Source organism: Pocillopora verrucosa, chromosome 12 (assembly GCF_036669915.1).
Source record: "Pocillopora verrucosa isolate sample1 chromosome 12, ASM3666991v2, whole genome shotgun sequence".
In the NCBI taxonomy this organism is placed as follows: Eukaryota; Metazoa; Cnidaria; class Anthozoa; order Scleractinia; family Pocilloporidae; genus Pocillopora; species Pocillopora verrucosa.
The window spans coordinates 9,457,382-9,480,327 of NC_089323.1; the positions used below are offsets into that span (position 1 = coordinate 9,457,382).

A 22,946-nucleotide genomic window follows, 5' to 3' on the forward strand; every position below is an offset into this window, starting at 1 on the left:
TAATAATTCAACCTCTCTTGTCCATGTACTGTAATGTGAGGTGTCCAAACACGTGGATGAGCGTAAACACTGAGATGTTTGGGCCTAATGCGGTTCCTTTTCATTATTTGGAAGGTCTAAGACTAGCTTTGTATACACCTGATGAAAGCGAAAAAATCAGTGTTAAAAAGTTAACGAATCCTGAAACGTTTGATGCGTTGTTACATCCGAATTTTGGAGGTCTTTATGACCCAGCATTAGGTCCTACAGATAAAGATGACTTGTGTGGAACATGTGCACAGAACTACATTTACTGTCCTGGACATTTTGGTCATGTCGAGCTTCCATTACCAGTGTATCATCCATTATTTTTCAAAGAGTTATTAGCGATTTTGCGGTCGTCATGTTTCAGGTGCGGAGATCTTTTTTTTTCGAGAGCTGTCATGCACGTCTTCTTAAGGTAGGTCAGATGGAGTCTATACTCATTAGCTTTGTGGGTAAAAGTTTCCTTTAGGCATTGTTTTCATTTATGTTTCAACGTGATGCCATTTGATTTTTTTTTTCTGGCATCAAATTTAGGGCAAAGATGAGGTTTCCAGTACATGAATTACAACACAGTATTGACATTATTATGCAGTCAAGTCCTCTTTGCACAAATCATTAGGGTATGAAAACCCAATGGATTGCCCTGAAGACTCAAAAATGCCTCTTTCTTTTCAAGTTACCCAAAAACATATGCCATGTGTAAGATTTCCATTTTCTCTTGAATGTTTTCAGGCAATATGGCTTCCCAGTAACTGATCAGTTTGTTGTTTGTAGAGAAATTCAAAAGAGAAGTAACAGGAAAGCAATCAACATATGCAATGACTAAATGCCTGGCAGCCAGGCATGGTCTCAGATAGACTAAATGCCCAGCAGTAAAAAGTTTTCACACAATTTTCATGAAAAGGTTCTTTCAAACTTCTCAAGAGTATTAGATGTTTGATAAGAAATGTCAAGTGATTCCAAAAATTAATATGGTTTTTTAGTGGACAAATTCTCCTAGCTTGTACAATTACTACAATATCGCTCGGTTGTCAATGTTCCATGAAACCAGCCAGACCTTCCAAGCTTTATAACATGTTTATGTGGTTCAAGCTTGATTGCTGAAAAACCAATGCAATTTTTTACATTGCTTGACATTTCTAAGCAAATATCTGATACTCTTCAGAACTTTGAGGGAACCTTTCAGTGGCATTATGGTGAATATTTCTAACTGGTGGGCATTTAGTCCATTTGAGAACATGCCTGGCAGTCTGATCAGAAGTATAGAATTTCCAAGTTGTCAACAACCAAGTGATATTATAGTATGCACAAGCCTGGAGAATTTGTCCACTAAAAAACCAAATAAATTTTTGGAATCGCTTAACATTCCTTAATAAACGTTTGATATTCTTAAGAAATTTGAAAGATTCTTTTGGCGGAAATTGCATGAAAAATTTTGACTGCTGGGCATTTAGTCTATTTAAGACTGTGCCTGGCTGCTGGGTATTTAGTCAGCCATCAACATAAACATTACAAAATCCCTACATGATGAAGATTAACTCATTGTGAAAGTTGTACAGGGTGATTGTTAGTGCAGTCAAACTTGATGCTCAATTTTATTGTTTGAAGAGAAATCCACTGTTTCAGACTTTTGGGCACATAAATTTTATCTGGATAAGATAAAGCTAGCACATAAATTTTATCTGGATAAGATAAAGCTAGAGCCAAAAAATTTTGGTCCTTAAGATAATTTGTTTCTTAACCTTTCCAATGATTTTACTTATTCAAGTTGGTTCTTCTCAAAATAGCACCTCAAATTTTTGTTTTTACTAATTTAAAACACTGATAAAGGTCTACCCTAACCATAAGTTTGATGCTTTCTGCAAAGAAAAAGTCTCATAATGACATGTTCCCCTAATCTGATGAAGCAGTCTATCAACATTAGAAGTGAATTATTATGGCTTCCTATATCACTGGTGTCATTCCAAAAAGTTATAAGGGGGAGAAAAATTGTGGCAATATCACAACTTCACTTTATACCAACAAATGTTGATATTCACTTTAAGCACTTACTAAAATAAAAACTCTGATTGTGAATGATCTTTGATGATCAGCAAGCTAGAAACCCTTAATTTTGCAGGATCAGTTTAACTGTCACCATATTTTGTTGTGTCTTGCAGCCAGATGAAAGTGTTAGATTATGGGTTAATCACAGTTGCTGAAGAGCTTCAACAAATTGCCTTTGGTACTCTGAATTGTCCGGACCCCCTTGATAATGAGCAGCAAAGTCAGCCTGAATATATGTGCATAACAGCTGTGGATGAATATTTAAGAAAGGAGTTAAAAAATATAGACAGGAAAGAAGCCAGAAGAGAATCGACTGCTAAAAATGTCACAGATTGCAGACATCGAATTAGCAAAGAGTTTATGTATACTCACATGGTTAACAAAAGACGCTGTTGTCCAGGATGTCAAGCGCCATCTCGGGATGTTAGAAGTGAATACAACAGTCGTGTATTTTTAAAGGGTTTATCCTTGCGAGATGCAAATAAGTGGGTTAACACTCAATTGGCTAATGCACACTTGGCTAAACATGATTCACTTTCAGTGACTAATGACGCAAATGAAAATAGGGATGAGAGAGGTAATGGAGTTAAATTATTTTTTTGTTTTTTTTTAGTTGTTGATATTATTTCATGATCACACTTCCCAGAAATTTTGATTAAAGAGGCTTTTCTTTACCAGTATTTCAACTCTCAATTTTCCTTTCTTCTCTGTGATAGTTTGGTTTGAAAAGGGCAATGTACTTTTTTAATAACCATGTCTCTGTGTTTGCTTTTATGTAAACTTGTATTCAATGATTTAATAGTGTATTATACATTCATAGCATCCAGTGTTTTTTGAATTGTTAGACTGTATGATCAATGATGCTGATAGTGAACAAAGTGTTTTTCAGTCAGATGTTTTCCAGTGAAAGAAAATTACAATAACCTTAGTCTGCTCCTTATCGTCAGTCTACCAGCCATTATGTTTTTTTCCTGTTCTTTAGAGAACACAAACAATTCAGTTGAAGATGCAGCTAAAGGAAGTGATGCTGATATTAAGAAACTGTTGGCACAAACTTACCTAACTCCACTTGAAGTGCAAAAACAAATTTTTCAAATTTGGGAGAAACATGGTGGATTTCTTAGCATTCTTTATGGAGCATATCCATCTCCAACAGCAAAACGGAGGTGCTGTTCTGCAGATATGTTCTTTATAGAGATCCTTCCAGTCGCACCATCAAGGTTTAGACCTGTAAGTATGTTCTCCTAGTTTCTTATTCTAATTGATTATTAATCCTTCAAAGGACTGATCAATTGATGTCTAAGTGTATCCAAGAAGTGTCTGTTGAAGGTCAATTATGTGTTTTTACTAAGGGAAGTGCATTGTGAAACTTACCAACTACAGGGTAATGTATTCCCCTTTGCTTTCCAGTGTTACAATAAGCCATGTTCATTTGATTTATAGCATGGTATCTGCTGTTACACAAGAATTTTTTTTACTTTATGATATGTAGCTTTCAAAGGTTGGGGGAAAACAGTTTGAGAATCCACAAACAAGAAACTTAAAGAAAATCATGGAAGACTGTGTACTTGTCAGAAGCTGCCTTCAGGATTTAAACAAACCTCTACCTGATGATCAAGATGCACAAATAGAAAAGAGAAAGAAATCTTTTGTATGTAAATTATTTTTTCAATATTTCTAGACATCCCTATAAAAAGATTTTTTTTGAATTTATTTTTATTACTAGCATTGTGAAGCCACACATAATGAAACATTACATTTGAAATACTAACAGTACTTACATTACTATTTTACATTATTCAAAATACAAATGATGATAATGATAATGGCATAACACAGAGCACATTAATTTACTATTAATGCATGGTTGACACACACCAAAAAAACTATTGAATCACAAACACAATTGAATTTTAAAATATTTAAATGCATTATTTATATGTGTGTGAGTTCAAGGAGAAATTATTAGAGAAAGTACAAACAATAAAAAAAAATGACAAAATTAAATAAAGAAAATAAATAAGTAAGGGAAGGTTTGGAAATGTCAGCCCTGGCAGGACTAGAAGTAATGCAATCTGCTTTAATGATATTCCCTGGAACAATCCACTATGTAATGATGTGGTTATTTGTCAACCATTGGTTTTACAATCTGACTTAGAATATTGGTATTATTAAATCTTAATTCTAAGAGAAAGAATGCTCCAGTTACTGTACCTGGTAAGACTGCCACTGAAAGACTTCACAATGCTTGGCTCAAACTACAAACTGATGTCAACTGCTATATTGACAGTGATTTGGATAGAGTATCAGTCCTCAAATTCCCAGGAATCAGACAGGTAAGCTTCAGTAATCTATCTGTGATATTGTACACTTAAAGTCTGCTCCTAAGAGAAACACTTAGATTTGTTTTCTTAGAGGTCTCAATATTTCCCTTGACTTGTGTTTGTAAATATTGAGACTTGCAGAATAACAAAACCAACTGTTTCTCAAGGAACCAAACATTGAGTACCAGTACTTTGTTATACATCCAGAGGACAAACGTGGTAGACAAGAAAAAAAAATGAAAATTATAACAGTGATAATCATGGCTGTAATAGAGGGTACTACTCAGTACAGGTGAAAATAACAGTAAATAAGGGGTAATAAACATGGGACTTTCGGGACAGACTGCTTAAGGTAGGATGATCAAACATGTAATAAGTTGTTGCATAATACAGGTTTGACTATATGCTCAATCAAGTTAAGAGTAGCTGAATGCTTAAGAGAGATGCTCAACTAAGCGATATCAATGTTAAAGGGTAGGACTTAAATTCAAGAACATTTAATTGTGAAGATAATGGGAATGGGCTTTGTGCTGACAGTGATGAAGAAGACAACATTGAACTTGTTGATGACAATGAGAATGACGATATAATGATGATGATGATGATGAAGAGGAAGAAGAAAGTGAGCAGGGTGATGGTTAGGATGCCTTTGCCAAGGCTTAAATAATGTGGTGTTGACCATATTTATCACCTAAAAGTTACCAATATGAGTCAGGTGAACTTAAACACAAAGAAGAAGTAATTTTGGAGCAGATTTGTTGCCATTAACAACCATTTTAAGGCGTTTTAAGGTTCAGCCTTGTTTCCTTGGTGAGACACGAGTATCACATTCTACACCCATTGTAGCAATTTTTGTGCAAAAAGTTACTCAGATTATACCAAATATGAAAAATTTTGGTAATGACCTGTTTCAATTAAGGATGGTTTAAGGGAATGTTAAGGTCTAGCCTGGTTTCCATGCTTGGGTAAAAACATCGTGTTTTAAGGCAATCACAGCAGCTGTAGGTGCATGTAACCAAACTGCTGAAAACAATTTTCATGTTCCTCAGTGTCCACTTAACACATCTCGGTAAGTGGCTTTCTTTTTTAACAAGATTCCCACAGGATTATAAATGCTCCCAGGCTATTAAATGAATGATTGGATTATGGTAATAGTCTTAAATGTTGTTACAGATACTGGAAAAGAAAGAGGGACTGTTTAGAAAGCACATGATGGGAAAGAGGGTGGACTATGCTTGCAGATCTGTGATTTCACCTGATCCATTCCTGAATGTGGATGAGATTGGAATCCCAGAGGTAATAAAAAGTAGTCTAAGTGACTGATTAGTTGTATTTTTTCTCCTGTCTTGTGATTTTTCCTGTGTAGAACTTTGTAAAAAAGCAGAAACCTAAACCATTCAAAATTCCCTTGTTCACGATTTATTTTCTGTCCTTTAGAAAATAACAGTTGTAAGACTTACCTGTAGAAATAAGCAACAACTCAAAAACTAATTAACCAACGACATTTTTTGATATTTCAACAGCAGCTAAAAGAGGAAGGGAACTAATTTTGACATTCTTTGAAATCAAAGTATAAACTGGAAAGTGTTTTTCTTAGTATATACCAAACAGAGTAGTTGAAGTCTATTTTGTAAACACCAAGAATAAAATTTCTCAACTTCTGGTTCTTGTGGTACTTAAGCTCCCTAATGACTGAAAGAGTCATGTTTAAACTGACTGAGAATTTTGTATGAAATCAAGGGATATTGCAAAAAGGAATTCATTTTTGGTTACTCCAGGGAGTGAAAAGACCAATTTGTAAAGGTGTTAATTATCTAGTTTTCCATAGATGACTAGGGATAAGGCATACATTCAGACAGCCACTAAAATAAACATTTTTTTCCAAGAAATTTCTCCAAGAAATTTGCCACTGAAGTTTTACTGTATTTTTGCCCTTGCTAGGTGTTTGCTCTGAAGTTGACATACCCACAACCTGTAACTCACTGGAATGTCAAACAGCTAAGACAGGCTGTCATTAATGGTCCACTTCAACATCCTGGGTTAGGATCTTGATTGTATGCCTCCAAAAATTCACTGTGTACACTTATGTAAAATTAACTTTAAGAATTAATAATTGTTGAGTTAAATACACTATTTATGTTGTTCAAGAACAGTGCTACAAAATAACTTACTTTATGGCAATAGTTGTCCTTATTGTATAAAAGGTAATTGTGCATAAATTAATTTAGTTCATATATGCATGTGCTGTATCTTTTAGGTAGGTCTCACTTTGTCAAGGAAGCACCTTGTTTTGAACTCTGCTGCCTTTTTCCTGTTTAACAGGGCGACCTTTGTTGAAAATGAAGATGGCAAAGTAACTCTTCTCAGTAAAACTGATCCCAACCAAAGACAGGCGATTGCAAAGCGCTTGCTTACACCATCAACTGACATAAGAACTTTGGTTAGCCCTTGTAAGAAGGTAGAGTTATGCACCTTTCTCATTTTCAAAACACCTTGAACAAGCTGAAAATTATGAGCAAAAAAAATTTCTTAATCCTAAATGGGATATTGGTCCAAGTCTAGTCTAGACTGCTCTTCTGCCTGTGGTTTTCATGTCAGTGGAGTTTAATTTCACACTAAAGACAATGTTCAATTTGGACCCATGGTGTACTTTGATGGAAAGTGGCTCGATGTTCTCATTTAGCTGCAAACTGTAACTGAGCTTTACTCTTTTTGGAATGACACTAACCCCAAGAATTATACTTAATTTTGATTGTCAAAAAAAAGAGGATTTTAAGCTGACTATGAACCCATACAATGTAGAAAAGGAACTTTGATTGTTAATGACTGTTAATTTAATGTGAGACTTTCATGAAACCTTACAACTTAATCCTACTCTCAGATGTAAGCCTTTTCCATAAGATAGTGTAAACTTATTTTTTTAAATCTAAGTGGATATAGGTTATCTTTCATGAAAGGGCTGTTACTTGTAAAGAACTATTGAAACATTTGGTGCTAAAATGCAATGCTACAGAAATGAAAAGAAACTCCAAATCTAGGTGGAAAGAAAAGATTGATGGGAATTTAAGTGGTTGCTTTGCAAAAGCTAGAACGTTCAAAAGGAGAACCCTTCAGATTTAGGATTAGGATTTATAATTAGTGTAAAGGAATACATAAAATTTAATCTGGTTTTTGTGACTAAATTTTCAGTGAAATTCACCAAACTGATGACTTGGTTTGGTGGTTAGGGGGTAAGCTGCAGCATATATTTTTTTTAATTTTTATGATCCTAAGTTGACATAGACAGTACAGGTTACTTGGTGGCTTTGCTAAACAAGAGGGCAGTTTGTGGTGAGGAGAGAAGAATTTAAGATGATCACAATGAAATAGAGAGAATCCTCCAGAGTTTTACAAAGATGATAGTATTTATAAAAATTATTGTGGTCATTTACAGGTCTATCGACACCTTCAGAATGGAGATGTGTTGTTGCTTAACAGACAGCCGTCACTTCATAGGCCAAGTATGATGGCACACAAGGTGAGAAAATGAAACCCTTCTTTACTAAAAGCAAATAGTAATTACAAAGAAGTTAAATATAACTATCAGTAATTATTGATAATTCTTTAAGGTTTAAAACAGAAATGAAAATTAAATCATGCATCTTTTCTGAACCACTAGTAGACTTTATTCACTTGTGCTACCTGTCATTAAATCCTTCTCAGGGCACAAAGACCCTACTGAATATATTCCTCAATCTCAATGGATGGTTTTGTGGCTCAGTTAGTAGTAGTTCCCAACATGTATATAAAAAGCACAGGGTTAATCGCCATCAAAGCCCAATGGCAGTTTATATGCAAGTAAGGCTAACGATTTTTTTTTGGTTTTGTTTTTGCTTTGAGGCTCGTGTACTTCCTGGGGAAAAGACCATTCGCCTTCATTATGCCAACTGCAAGTCTTATAATGCTGATTTTGATGGTGATGAAATGAATGCTCATTTTCCTCAAAATGAATTGGCTAGGGCTGAAGCCTACCACATAGGTTTGTGATCAACACCCCAACTTTATAGCCTGTATCCATTTGACCTTTTTGGATAGTCTCAAGTGCTAGTGTGCATGTAACTGCACGAAGTAGAATACAACTAGCATTAAACTCAAGTACTGCAATATTGAACTGTTGGTTATTTTGCACTATAAAACAACCTGATTGACAGGTCAGCTATGCTTGTGTTTGAATTGTGTCAGTCAAAGGAGAAAAGAAAATGGACTGTACCATTGTTCTTGGTTCTTCACAGCCTTCTGCTTCTTAAGTACTGGTAGTATTTTCACCTATTTCTTATACTTTGACTTGACCTGTGGGTCATTCAAAACACTGCACAACTTATTAAAACACTCAGAAATTCTACATATTTGAGTCTGTAGTTTGCATGTTGGAATAAGAGGGTCAGTTATCGATCATCTTATAATAGTTACACCATTTTAACTGGTTGAACCATTTTATTTTGGTAGACTTTTTTAGCCAACTGTAAGACTTTATGTAGTTACACCATGTTAACCAGCTAGATCATTTAATCTACTTACACCATTTTAACTGCTTGTAACATTTTATCAAGTTAGACCATTTTAACCGGTTGGACCATTTGATTTAGTTAGATCATTTGATAAAGGCCATTGTATTTAGCTAGATTATTTTTGCCAGGTGGACTGATTTATCTAATTAAACACTTTACACCTGTTGGATCATTTCATCTAGCAGTAATGTTTTAACAGGATAGGCCATTTTATCGAGTAAGACCAATTTTCTACTTTTGACAGTTTTATCTATGTAGATCATTTTAGCCAGTTAGACCTTTTGACCAGTGGGCCATTTTCTGTAGTTATACCATTTCTAAAAGTTGGACAATTTATTCTTGTTAGGTAATTTTCTCTGGTTATACATTTAATCCATAAGATCATTTTTATTGGTTGAGGCATTTATGTTAGTAGGAACATTTTATTAAGTTAGACCATTTTAATTGAGCAGACCATTGTATCTTAATACACCATAACTGGTTGGACAATTTTAGCAAATTAGAGCATTTCATCTAGTAAGACCATTTGAACCATTTGGATCATTTAATGCAGTTACTCTATTTTAAACAGCTGGATCATTTAGCTAGTTTGATCATTTTCCATCAGGAACATTTTGTCCAGCATGACTTGTTGACTAGTTCTACCTAGTTACACCATTTTGACTAGATGGACAATTTTATCTAGTCAGACCATTTTAACTGGTAGCATCAATTTATCAAATTAGACTATTTTAATATGTCGGAAAATTTTATCTAGTTAAACCATTTTCACAGCATTGACCATTTTAGCTAGTTACACCGCTAAGACCTCTTAAACCATTGTATCTTGTTAGACCTTTCAAGCCAATGAGGAATTTTGTATAGTTAAGCTATTACAACCTTTCAAGTTAATTTTCTGGTCAAGCCATTTTAAACATTTAGGTTATTTCATCTACATAGACTCTTTATTCAGTAAAAGCATTTTATCTAGTTAGACAATGTTAACCAAAACCATAACCAAACAGAGTAGTTGAACGTCTATTTGTAAACACCAAGAATACGATTTCTCAATTTATATGATTTATCTACTTAGACTATTTTAACCATTTAGATCATTATAACTTAAATACTGTTTTAACAGGATGGACCATTTTAGCTGGTTTGGTAATTTTATATAGATATACCATTTTAAGAGGATAGGTCAAGTTAATCAGTTGGAACATTATCTAATTAAACCATTCTAACCAGCTGAACCATTTATCTAGTAAATTATTCAAGCCATTTAGATCATTTTGTTGGTTAGACCATTTTAACAGGATAAACTACTATTAATAGCTAGTCAAACCATCCTAGCTGGTTAGACCATTTTGTCTAGCCAGACCATTTTAAAGGGTTGGTTCATTTTAAACTGTTGAAATGTTGTGTTTAGTAAGGCCATTTAGACATGTCAGACCATTTTATCTAGCTAGACCAGTTTAACTGGTGAGATCAAAAAGAAGTAAAGCATGCCAAAACTTTTGCCACTTATTGAAAGGTGATCCAAGAAAAAGTTTCTTGAACACCCTAATAATGTTGGAAATTTTTTTTCTGATGTAATTCTAAGCAGACAGGAAAATTTGTGTAAATCCTGCAAAAGGGTGTTATTAAACAGTGTGGTTGGCTGGGTACCTGATGTGAATAGTTCTTACCATGATTTAGTTGGTACCTTTTAATTTGATTTGTTCAGCCAGCACAAATTTTCAGTACTTGGTTCCGAAAGATGGCACACCACTTAATGGACTAATTCAGGACCACATGGTGGCCGGAGTGAGGATGACCATCCGAGGACGCATGTTTAAGAGGTGACTGAGTCATGGGGTGCTTCTAAGACATAAATCAGAGTGTATGAAGACAGAAAAAGCACCTGACCCAAAGCCCCTCCCATATCCCTCCCACAGCCTGTAGTTTGGTTGTTAGAGCAACTTAAAACAATGAAAGCTGATGCAGGTGTAGTCAGTACTCTTTTGAGAAAAAATTTCAACAACTAGCTCCTGTCTAAAATGTTTTGAGACAGAAACTTAGTCCAGTATGTAAGGTCAAAGACTATTGTATATAAACTTTCAATGGGTAGCAAATAGATATGCAAACAACATTTTTACTTACTTATTGGCTTGCTTCTTTCAGTTGTAACCAGGAAAGGGTTTTAGTTGTGGGATGGGACTCCATTCAAACAGCTCATAGTTATTTTGTCATTTCACAATTTTTCTTCTCTGAAGTCTATATTTTTGCCAGGTTTCTTGGCTTGTATCCAAACTTAGAATGTGGGCCACTGAGTCTTGAATGTTCTTCAGTTTTGTTTTGTTATGCTGCGTAAAGTTGGTCTAGAAAATATGTGACCCTTTTAACCAATTAGTCACCAAACTTGGTTTTCACTTGGTCTTTTGCACTTCCCACACTTCAGGTTGTTTAATTGACTTTATTTGCAGTTCTGATTGTTTTCTTGTGAGTTTTATTTCGATTTACTGGTAGATTTGGTTTTGCTGGATACACTCAAAAAGTGTTTTATATGAAGAATTGCAACACAATTATATATCTAACTTTACTGATGATATTATGCTACTCTCTGTATGTATATTCTAATCAAAAGTCATCTTACGTGAATCAATTAAATACTTCACATATATTTATAATTTTTTTAGGTCAGATTATCAGCAGCTTGTTTATAGTGCTGTTAGTTTCAAGAACAGGAAGATAAAGATGCTAAGGCCTTGCATTGTCAAACCTTGTGAGCTGTGGTCAGGAAAGCAGGTCAGTGTTTCAATTGATTGTGTAAACTCTATGTGTTTCATTATTTAAATAGACCTCTTAAATTGCTAAAGTGGCAAGAGGTGTTTTAGGTCATACCACAGTCAGTAGATGCATACAAGACAGAGTGTATTGATCAATATAATTCTTCTTCAAGCCTTCAAGTTGAACTGTGGTGTATTGCAGGGATCATGGGATTTACTGTCTTTCTTCTTCCATGGTCCCCTTTGGTTTATGTAATAGTGATCTAGTATGTTGTTGAACTACATGTTGAGCATCATCTCATGATTGTAAGTTGTTTATGAGGTTAAATTGATTGAATAGTAAATTTGAGCTTATTGATGTCACATTACAAGGAAAGAAAATATACCTATGCTCTCTGTCTGGAGAAATTTCATTATGAAAAAAAGAGCAGACTTGAAAAAAGGAAAGGAAAATTACATTGTAAGCCTCATAGGAGCACAATGGATTTAAGAATATGGGGAGTCCACAATCATCAAATGAATTGTTATGAGAACGAGAATTCATATTCTTAGAAACATAATGGTTGTTAGACACAAAGAGCTTCAATTGTGTTATTTTTGGCTGTTTCACAGGTCATATCCACAGTCTTGCTTAACCTCATTCCAGAGGAAGCAAAGCTACTGAGCATGCAAGGGAAAGCCAAGATTGTTGGAAAAGTAATTATTTGCTTTAAAGTGTTTTTAAGAGTATTAGTCTACAGAGTCTACAAAGATTTCTCTTTTAACCTCATTACCATGAATAACTTTGAATAGATAAAGTTAACTATTAGTAAAGAAAATTGATTATGTGATGATTATATGCTTTTTTTTTTTTTCTTTTTTTTTTTTTTTTTCGGATACTGTGAAATGAAGAATTGGATCACTGGTAAACCCAAAGAGCACTTTCTTGGATTATTTTCATTGAAGGGAGATATGATGTCGGAGGCAGAGGTAAAATAAAGAAATGAGTTAAACAAATTTAGTTGGTAATGTCACCATGACATTTTATATTCCTAAGGACTCTCATTCTTTATTGTTGATGCTTAGCATCCTGTATGATTCTTGTAATGACATAGGAATTGGCTGTTAATGTTAGATTGTTAGAAATTTTGGAAGTGAAAAATTTAGTATTAATTGAAAAATTAGTGAAAAAAGAAATAGACTCAAGCTGAATGTGACATACATTTTTTCAAAAGCCAAAAGTTTTTAGTGTAGGTACAGCTGATTAGAAGATGCTCAAGAGTTTCTTTGTGATCTCCACAAAAGGTACACATCGGAGAAGGAACCAAATTCATTTTATATAGGATTTTATTGGTGTAGAGAATACGATTTAAGATTTTGTATTGAAAGGCTCTCGTTCTGGTGTCAAGAGTGACTCGACCCGGCAATAGATAAATATTTTTCCAGTCTATATTACCTGAAATATTATATACGGAATTAACCTTATACAAAGTGTACAGAAGACAAAAACAACATAAAGTGTTCCTTGTGGCCACAAAAAAATCTGATGCACTTAAAATTTTTTTGCTAAAAAACACAAGCCACCAAGGCCATTTTATTGCTTTGCTTTTTACTGTATTTTTGCATTGTTTTACCATGCAATGGGGGAGATGCGGTGGCCTAATGGTTGCTACGCTGGACTCCTGGTCAGTAAGTCCAGGGTTTGAGACCTGACCTGGTTGTTGTGTTTGGTTTTTGGGGAAACCACCTTGCTTTCACATTTTCTCCCTCATCCAGAAAATGGGCAAATTGTCTAGGATGCTTGATGAAATGCTGGGGATAACCTTGTAATATTCTGACATCCCATCCAGGGGGTAGTAGCAATATTCCCAGTTACTTCATGTCATGGAAACCAGGATAAGTTGCAGCTGGATGTGCCACTTGGCTTGAGCACAGACTTTACCTATAGTGTAATACTGTCATATTTTGCGCATTCTATTGCCCTAAAATGGCTAAATGGTGTGATGATAGAACAAGAATGTTTAATATCCTATCTTATTCAATGGTGACATAACATATTATCACATATTAAGTGTGTATCATTTGTATTCACACATATGAATATAGGTGGTGGTTCGTCAAGGGCATTTACTCAGCGGAGTGTTGGACAAAGCGCATTATGGGCCTACTTCTTTTGGTTTGGTGCACTGCTGTCATGAGGTATTTACATAAAAGCTCTGAGGAAGCGGTATAATTAAATTTAATGAAATACAGAGGTTTTGAGGATATAGGTAGAGGTATGTATTTCAAATCTATTAGTCTCTTTGAGATGTGAGCTTAAAGAAGAAAGGACAAAAGAGAAAGAGTGAAAAGTCATATAATAAAATGCTTAATATTGACTGAGTTACTTGTTGTTTATAAGTATGTATGTTATATTCCATATGTATATAAATCATCTTTAGACTATGTCTTAGTGCCTTAAGTATTAGTCTTGATTGAGGTATACCAATATTCACAAATGTTGTCACCAATCACCACATAAATGGCATTTTTTCAACGAGTTTAGCTCTTAACTTATTAGGGATGACCAGCCACTGTCTCTATTTTTATCCAGGAAATTAACATATGGCCTATGTTTAAAAACAACTTGCCATCAGTGTGGGATGTTTTTTCTTTTGTATGGTTCTACAAACAAACAGTTTTATGGCTTTGTTTGTAAAAATAACAAAACTTTCTACCACCTTGAATAATTTTTCAAACAAAGACTGTCATTGTAACAAGCATAAGGTTTTGCAAAGTGGGGAACAGCATTGGATGATTCAAGCTAGATACCAGATACACACAACTTGTTGTAATTTTTATGGTTGAGTTACCTTATATATGCACTTAAAAAATTTCAACGAGATGTTCTTATTGTTAATAAATTTATGAAAAGGTTTGCTAGGCCTGTTGTCTACTCATTGAAATTACTCTTAAATGTTTACTTTCTCAGTTGTATGGTGGAGTAGTAGCTGGATATCTACTTACTGCTCTGGCCAGAGTGTTCACAACTTTCCTTCAATATCAAGGATTCACCCTAGGTGTAGAGGACATCCTAGTCAAGGAGAAGGCGGACAACAAAAGGCACAAATTTATAAAGAAAGGGAGAGCATCTGGAGTTGAAGCTACAAAAGAGGCTCTTGGTTTGTTTGGTGACTGTGAAAGGTAAATGGTATTCACTAGGTGTGGACTGGGTATGGACCGGGTGTGCTCATGTTGACTACTTACTTGACATAGTCTCTGCATGCCAATTGTGACACAACCTAACTTTGAAAGGGTAGATAACTCAATAATGGAAAGTCACAATTTTCCTCGCTGGTCTTCACACATTTTCTTACAACAACAACAGTGAGTCTAAACACCACAACAGACAGAGGTTTGTTTTGGGACCAGACAGTTTATCGAGTGTGTATCCTACGTACATAAAACACTTGACTATTACATCAAAGGTATTCAACAGAAACACTGAAACAATGGTGTAGTAATCAGGAAGAAATTACAAAGACTAACGAAATATAGAAACAATCAAAACTTTCTGTGAGTGGGAGGGAAACTAAGACGTTCTTAGAGGCTAGAAATAAAGTTGTTGCTTGCTTGCTTGACTACTATCAAAACTGCACAGATACCTAAGCGGTGATATACTAGAGTAATTTTGAAATTAAAACGCATTAGTGTGGTGCATGGCAATTGGCTCTATCCAATTACTATCACTTGCATGCTGAAGAGAATGGTATAGAAACCATGTGATTTTGTCCCTGTTCTTAAAAACCATGTGCAACAATTTACAAATTACTGTATTTGAGATTTCAAAGAGTAACCTAATAATTAACAGCCTGTCTTTGTATAAGCTTAGAATGTAACTACGGACTCTGCTCTCTTGAAATCACTCAATGATCTGGCCTCATTCCTATCACAAACAACTACTGCTCTTGTTATCACTGTAAAGTTACAGGTTTCCAAAGTCTCCTTTAAAGATCTGGCAATCATTCTTTGATTATCTTGGCCTTTTCTTGCAATAGTGTACTGCTATTTTGTGCTTTTCCAGTAATTAACATTACCCTACTGTCAACCCAAACCATAACCCCAGTGCTTAGGAGTTGGCCTGTAGAGTGTTACACCAGCTATTTAAAACATAAGTATTTGTCCGTTGTGACCTACATGGACAAACAGGGCATATTTCTCTCCAACTGCTTCGTTTGCTATTGATGGAGATCCAGTTTAATGATACTTATTTTTCAGATATGAATTACATGAATACCTATCGTATCATTTTGTTGAAACTTAAGTTGCAATGAAATATGACATACTTCTCGCAGGCAATTAAGTTTTTCTAGTTTTGTGATCACTTTTTGTTATGGATGGTCCTAGTTCAACTCTGGAACAAAAGCTACAGGAGGCCCACCATAACAAGGATGGAAGTGATATGAAACAGCTTGACCTAAGCATAAAAAGAAGACAGACCATTACCAAGACATGATCAACAGGGCTTGCATTCCCTTGGGTCTTCTCAAGAGGTTTCCTGAAAACAATCTTCAGCTGATGGTTCAGTCTGGGGCTAAGGGCTCCTCAGTCAACTGCATGCAGATTTCCTGCCTCTTGGGGCAGATAGAGCTGGAGGGGCGCCGACCACCCCTTATGGTCAGTGGAAGGTCTTTGCCCTCATTCCTGCCATATGATAGCAGTCCGAGGGCTGGGGGATTTGTTGATGGGCGTTTCTTGACAGGAATCAGGCCACAGGAGTATTTCTTTCATTGTATGGCAGGAAGAGAGGTACATTCGCAGATTGATATTAATTCATCCTGAATATTGGATATCTCTTAAAATTTTTCAAAAATTTGGTCTTGGTAATAGAGCTTAAGGCACAAGTTAAAGTCATGTTTCAGTCTTCGATATTCATAATTGTTGCTTCAATTGCAGATTTTTCAGTGTGAGTCGATTCGTCAGCCATCATCCATTCTTCAAATATGATTATTTCTTCTTAACGTGTCGTGTACAATGTCCAGCTTCGCATCATGTTGGAAGTGATGAATGAATATACCACATTACCTATATACTCCATTGCATGAAGTAAATGAAGCTGCGTTGTTGGTTTTGTTATTTTTAGGGTCTTGTGGATACAGCTGTGAAAACAAGTCGTAGTGGCTACCTTCAGCGCTGTCTCATTAAACACCTGGAAGGTCTCCTAGTCAATTATGATCTTACTGTGCGAGATAGTGACAGCTCTCTTGTGCAGTTTTATTATGGTGAAGATGGCTTGGATGTCATGAAAACTTCCTTTCTTTCGGAGAAGCAGTTTCCCTTTATGGCAAGCAACTACAAGGTTCTTTACATTTTTGTTTACATTTTGATCAGTGTCACACCTGTACATTTCTGACTGACAGAGAGCTTAGCTATACGTTTGACATTTTTGTGTAATCGCCAAACTGACTAACGGTTGTCAGCGATCTGATTTGTCGAAGAGAGTCGAGTCCCACCTCAGGTGGTGTAATTTTAGTAGGAGATGACGTAAGCCTTGGCCAATTAGAGATCGAACGCACGTTTTCTGAGAGTTTTCATAAATTTTAAGGTTTTCCCTCACAATGAAATCACGATATGAAGGGTATGTTCTGCTTGCTTAAAAAGAGAAATAAGATTAAAAGCTAGCTCTTTCGTAAGTTATCGGCTAATCGATGAAAAAAATGACAATTTTATACGGTGACAACTTTTTTTAGTTAAAATGACTCCAGAAATACATGCAAAATACAGCGCCCTCATGGTTCCATGCAATCTAGAAATTGTATCCTTGGTGCTTAAAAAGATAAAACTGGCTATGTCGATGAAGAATTTAAACACGTTGTTGAGTTGACATATTTCAATTACTTGCATCCTGTAAAACATGACGGAAAAATTTTTAAGCATAAAAGTTAAAGTTCCCATAATGAATTTGTTTCTAGGTGTTGCACCTCTTTCGCTCTAATTATCCAAAACTGTATTGTAGAAATTCTCTATCGTCCTTTCGAGCCTGCAACACTGGTCCAAGTGTTTGCTCTATATAAAGGCGTAACAGCACTTGAATGAGCTTTTTAATGAAACAAATAACGTTTAATGGAATTTCTATACAAATGGTCGAAGCATTTTCTGAAACAGCTTTTGATTTAACTTTGTTCACATTTTTTTTTTTGGATGAACACAGGCTTTTCTACAGCAAATGAATCCCAAAGCTCTTCTTCCCCATCTTCAGTCAGAAGAAGCACTCAAGCTTGAAAATAAGGTGTGTTGGAACTTTCATAATGAAATAGAACTTGAGAATCGATCTTTGTTGGTAAAACTTTGTGTGATTGGCGCCAGAATCAAGATTATTTGGATTTTACACAGTAATCGACAAGCTCAGTCTATCTCTTTCATAGTTTTGGTTCCATTAAATGAGTTCACCGTGTTCACCGTATGAATTTTCTTTCTTCGCCATTTTTCTTGATGTACCTCTACCTGTCAGATTAAATCCCAGTACGAGTACCGACCAATTGCTGCCCTAACCAGTTAATGACATAAAAAAATGCATTCATCGACAAAACAGGAATTGCAGATCGTTAGATATACTTCGTTCCCCCCCCCCCCCATTTTTTTGGTATCACCCACCTCAAATGCTGACTATTACTGATGTGTAAAAATGGGGCTAAAAATAAATATATTCAAAGAAGAACATTGTCTGGACACCAAAATGAGTTTGACATGATCTAAGGGTTTTCTTTCTTAATTTGCAATGTTTCCTTTTTAGATCAACAAAAAGATGAGGAAACAAAAAGAGAGTCACATTAAAAGAACCTCACCGTACCATTATTTTGCTGCAGACAAGTGTAAAGAAATACAAAATAGAAAATCAAGTGCTAGTCAGATTACGTTTGGGCGATCTGAGGTATGGGGGTGAATTACCTTGTAACTACCTTCGAAAAATATTTTTAGCTCCAAAAAGAATAATTATAGTAATGAAAATAGCAAAAGGGCATAATTAAGTTTAAAAAACGTTCCCAACATACTAAAGGTAATGAATGTCTATTCAAATTTGTTATTTTGTTTTTTTATTTTCTTCTTTTCCATTTAGTTTATAGATCGCGTAGGCAATGTTATTCAAGTGTGTCCAAAGTAAACAAAAATCAAGATTAGCATGAATAAGGTTATCTGATTTTTGTAGAGCAAAATAAGAATTGCAATGAGAAACCGAGAGGGGTAATAACTTTCAGGTACCACGTCACTGATCATCTTAAAGTGTTTGGCGGTCGATATTTACTGTAGCGGACAGAGTAATAGTAAGGAAAGGTTCAGTTGAATTTATTGATAAGATGAACCACCAACTTTTCTTTCCCCTTCAGACAGATCTCAAGATGATTGAACGATGGAATGAAGCACCCTTGGCTGTGCGCAAAAGGTGGGCTTTATCCCGTGACTCATGTTTCTTTTATTTTATCGACAATTCTTGCATTTTAGCAAGAGAATATAAACAGTTCATAATCTGTTGATTTTAGTTAATTAAAACTTGTACGCAGGGATATCACTTGAATAGATGAGACCCTAGCAGACTGAAACCCAGAAACTTTTGAGGTATTCAAATGAGTAAATTTCCCTCGGACTTCTGCTCAGTCCCTTAAGGACATATAGCCTTGAAGGTGACTGGTGGCTTAGCCGCTTTGTGGTTTTCCTTTGGCGGGTTCCTTGAAATGCCTGAGATTCACTTTCTTTCCTCGAGGTGTCATTGAAGGCTTTGAAATCTTCCTCTATGTCGTGGTATAATTTTTTCCAACACATTCTCTTGTTACTGTACCATAATCATCAGAAGGATCAAGGAAGTTTCTTAGACGATCAAAATGAGGAATGTATGTCCAAAGATCCATCGTAGCAGAGGACTTCAGTGTATTCCTCTTGTGTAACATTGCCATCAGGGGACCCTTTAAGCGTGAGGGTGTGTTTTGTCACTTCAGTTGCACATTTTGTTACTTGCGGTCACTGACTTTCACTAAAGTGAGAGATACCTGAAGATGATTGTCTTTTAACTCTTCCATTGTAACATCTGTGTTACTGTTGACCAATGGAAAATAGTTGCTAACAGAGAGATCTTTTGGTAATTGGCGTCTAAGAATATTTGAGATGCTGGTTTGATTATTTCAAGGATGTGCCTCTATTTAAAGCATCATCCTTTGCATACGCATTGGCGTGTGAACAATTTATGGTCTGATTTTTCTGTCACTCCTCTTCCTTCTGGGTATGTAATGAAAACCTTTACAATTTCGAGCAATTTAGGAATCGGGAAGGTTTCAAACATTTATGCATTGCGCCCTTTTTATAATCTCAAATGTTTGGCTATGAATATGATCCTATTTCAAATTCCCTGTCATGGACCAATTATCCTCTGAGGTGAATGAGCTCGTTTAGCTTTTTGACCTCTTAAAGAGGTTGTCAAATAATGTTGTTTGTCTCTCTCAGTTGACTTGTTAATGAGTTAAGCAAAAATAACTTAAAGGAACTTTTTTTTCATTAACTCTTCAGCCATTCAGTCAAAGAACGCACCTTTGCATACTTAAACAGAGTGTTTTGTTGTTCAGGTATCATAAGGAATCCGCACGTTTTCCTGACCCTGTTTTGTCCAAGTTACAGCCCGACAGACACTTTGGAGCTGTTTCTGAGAGAATTTTCATGTCTGTCAAGAACTATATGGAAGGAAACCCTGACAAGTGCTTGACTGAGTACGAGTCGGAAGAAAGGTTAACATTGAATTCAGTCATTACAAATAGTTTTTAAAGCATTTTGCTGGGTAAATCTCAAGCGTATAGCTCTTAAAGTGTTCTTCAAATTGATTAATTTAAAAGAATTGTCCTCTCTCTAGCTTGAAGAACCCTTTTGACTGCAGCACAGAGTGGTTGTGATGACAGAAGTTTCCTACCAACCAACGCCTATTTTTTCCATTGTATCGTAACAGAATGTTTAGAGTCCAGTTATTAATAAATTTATCTTAACTTGAAAAAAAAGGAATACGTTATTTCAAAGCAAAATACTTGAAATTGTTTTGGCTCTTTTTAATGAGCTTCAAAAAGAATAAATATTGGCTAAAAACTATTGTATACGTCCTTTGCTCAGTATTCAACAATATCAAAAGGAAATACTGGAAAATTGAGCTCAAAGTGAGTGCAGTTGTTTTTTTCAGTTTGAAATTACCATCCAGTAAGTTCAAAAACCTGATATACCTGAAAGCGTTCCGTGCCTTAGCTGAGCCAGGAGAAGCTGTAGGACTGTTGGCAGCTCAGGTGATGGGTTGCCGATTTTTTCCTTTTACCTGTTTAACTTAACTTTGAATGTTTGGACAGCTGCTCTTCTTTGTTTGAAAGACAAAAAAATGATGCCCAAACTAAGCTCGAAATGTATGGTTCATTAAATTGAAGTTGTTCATTTTCATACATGTCATGTCTCCTACAAGAAGAATTCCATTTTAAAGAAATATAATCAATTCTTCCCAAAGCAACAATGGTTGCAAAACTCAAAAACATTACAAAAGATCTTGTTTCGTAAACTGTATTTTGAGCACAAGGTCATTGTTGTTGTTGTTGTTGTTGTTGTTTTATCAGTCTATTGGTGAACCCTCTACTCAAATGACACTTAATACGTTTCACTTTGCCGGCCGGGGTGAGATGAATGTGACTCTTGGAATTCCAAGATTAAGGTAATTGTTTAAATTTGTTTATGAAATTTAACATAACATGTGCCTTTTCGTAAATACTAGCTTTGCAATCTTGTCTCGTTAAAGCGAATACCTTTATTTTTTGTGGATGGAGCAGTTTTCAATTGAATTTTGAAGAATCATAACCAACCTGAAGTAACCACAACTAATAGTCAGGGCAAAAGTTAACATCATCATTTACCAATGAGAACTCGAAGTAAAAACAGGCAACCTGCTTGAAGCGCGGGAAAACGCGAGTGACCAAGTTGGAATTTGTGTAAAATTTGCGTTTTAATGATTGAGATGGCGGGTGAGTTTTCTAGAGCAATCACAGAGTGAGATAAAGCCTAACCAAAGCAATCCAGGATCACTTTCCATTCGCATCTGAAAACTTCGCTAGGCTAAAAGCTATAAACGTTTTGATGATAGAAACATTCGATAGAGTATATTTCATGCCGCACAACAGCAACGAATCTGTTGTGTTTTTGAGGTCAGTCAGTCTCCAGTTGATGTGTGATGACGGTGATAGTTTTCTAGTTCTTGTCGCGAAATGTGAATTAGACTTACTGAGATGAACTTAACAAACGCTTAGAATCCCAACCATATTCTTCTTCACTTTAACAGAATTTGCGTTTGACGAAATCGTTGAATTCTTTTGTCATTTGAATTTGGTACTTTTTCATATTGTAGTTGAATTTCATACCCACCACATTTACAGAGCGCTGTAGTGAATGTTATTTTATTCAAAAATACGCTCGCAGGGAGATTTTGATGACTGCTAGTGCAAATATCAAAACCCCCACCATGGACCTCCCTCTTAAACCAAGGAAGAGGTCACAGAAGCTTGCTAAACAGCTGCAAAGGCAATTAACCAAAGTTACTTTGGCGCAGGTACGACACTATATTATTTTTTGTCCCAAATGACGTCCTTTTCATATCATGACTACTTTATTGCGCTTTGTCTGATAGACCCTACTCCAAAATGACAACCAAAATCGAAACTTTATCAGCATGTACTGAAAAGTTATTTATTTGGTGTATAAAATATATAAATGAAACTCGAACTGATTTTTTCTGGGCTAAAACAATACCTAGCCCCACAAAACTTTGTAACATACACTCTCAACCTCATTAATAATTCATTAGATCAACTACCAATCACCGGATGTATACCACATCACGTTTGTGTGTTTCGATACCCAATGAAAAACAATACATCATTCTCCAGTGAGAGTTTGCACATCGACAACTTGCACAAAGTCATTGAATACTTATTAGTCATAAGTAACCTTACTTAGTCCAGGCCATTTCCGATCCAAAGTCTTACTACTGCGGCACGAAGACAATTGTTGGGAGAAATGGGCAAAAGGGTAGGGACGATACATCGCACACAAGTCAAATTAGAACTCTTTATTTATTATTTGTTTAAAAGTGAGAATTTATTTTCGACTCGAGCTCGTTTTTCATCGGGGTATCCAAACATCTTGTTTCTCGGTGTTTAGATACGTCAATGTTACACTCACTCTCGATTTGGAATTAGTACAAAACAGAAGGTGATTATTTGGTAGCCCATGAAAAA

At 35.5% G+C, this 22,946-nt stretch overlaps 1 protein-coding gene across 1 annotated transcript in view; it reads left to right on the forward strand.

Moving 5' to 3' along the window:
• Nucleotides 1–55: 55 nt before the first annotated feature.
• LOC131776417 (DNA-directed RNA polymerase I subunit RPA1) overlaps nt 56–22,946 on the forward strand; it is a 34,604-nt gene continuing 11,713 nt past the window's right edge. Inside the window, 26 exon segments of the mRNA XM_059092578.2 lie at nt 56–439; nt 2,184–2,647; nt 3,053–3,300; nt 3,563–3,721; nt 4,260–4,406; nt 5,568–5,690; nt 6,336–6,433; nt 6,717–6,852; nt 7,828–7,911; nt 8,274–8,412; nt 10,647–10,761; nt 11,599–11,707; nt 12,301–12,384; nt 12,580–12,657; nt 13,774–13,866; nt 14,639–14,850; nt 16,054–16,121; nt 16,124–16,455; nt 16,790–17,005; nt 17,858–17,935; nt 18,440–18,577; nt 19,032–19,087; nt 20,259–20,417; nt 20,858–20,957; nt 21,276–21,370; nt 22,129–22,258. Of these exon segments, the coding sequence (XP_058948561.2) occupies nt 57–439; nt 2,184–2,647; nt 3,053–3,300; nt 3,563–3,721; nt 4,260–4,406; nt 5,568–5,690; nt 6,336–6,433; nt 6,717–6,852; nt 7,828–7,911; nt 8,274–8,412; nt 10,647–10,761; nt 11,599–11,707; nt 12,301–12,384; nt 12,580–12,657; nt 13,774–13,866; nt 14,639–14,850; nt 16,054–16,121; nt 16,124–16,455; nt 16,790–17,005; nt 17,858–17,935; nt 18,440–18,577; nt 19,032–19,087; nt 20,259–20,417; nt 20,858–20,957; nt 21,276–21,370; nt 22,129–22,258 (4,044 nt within the window). The 5' untranslated portion in view covers nt 56.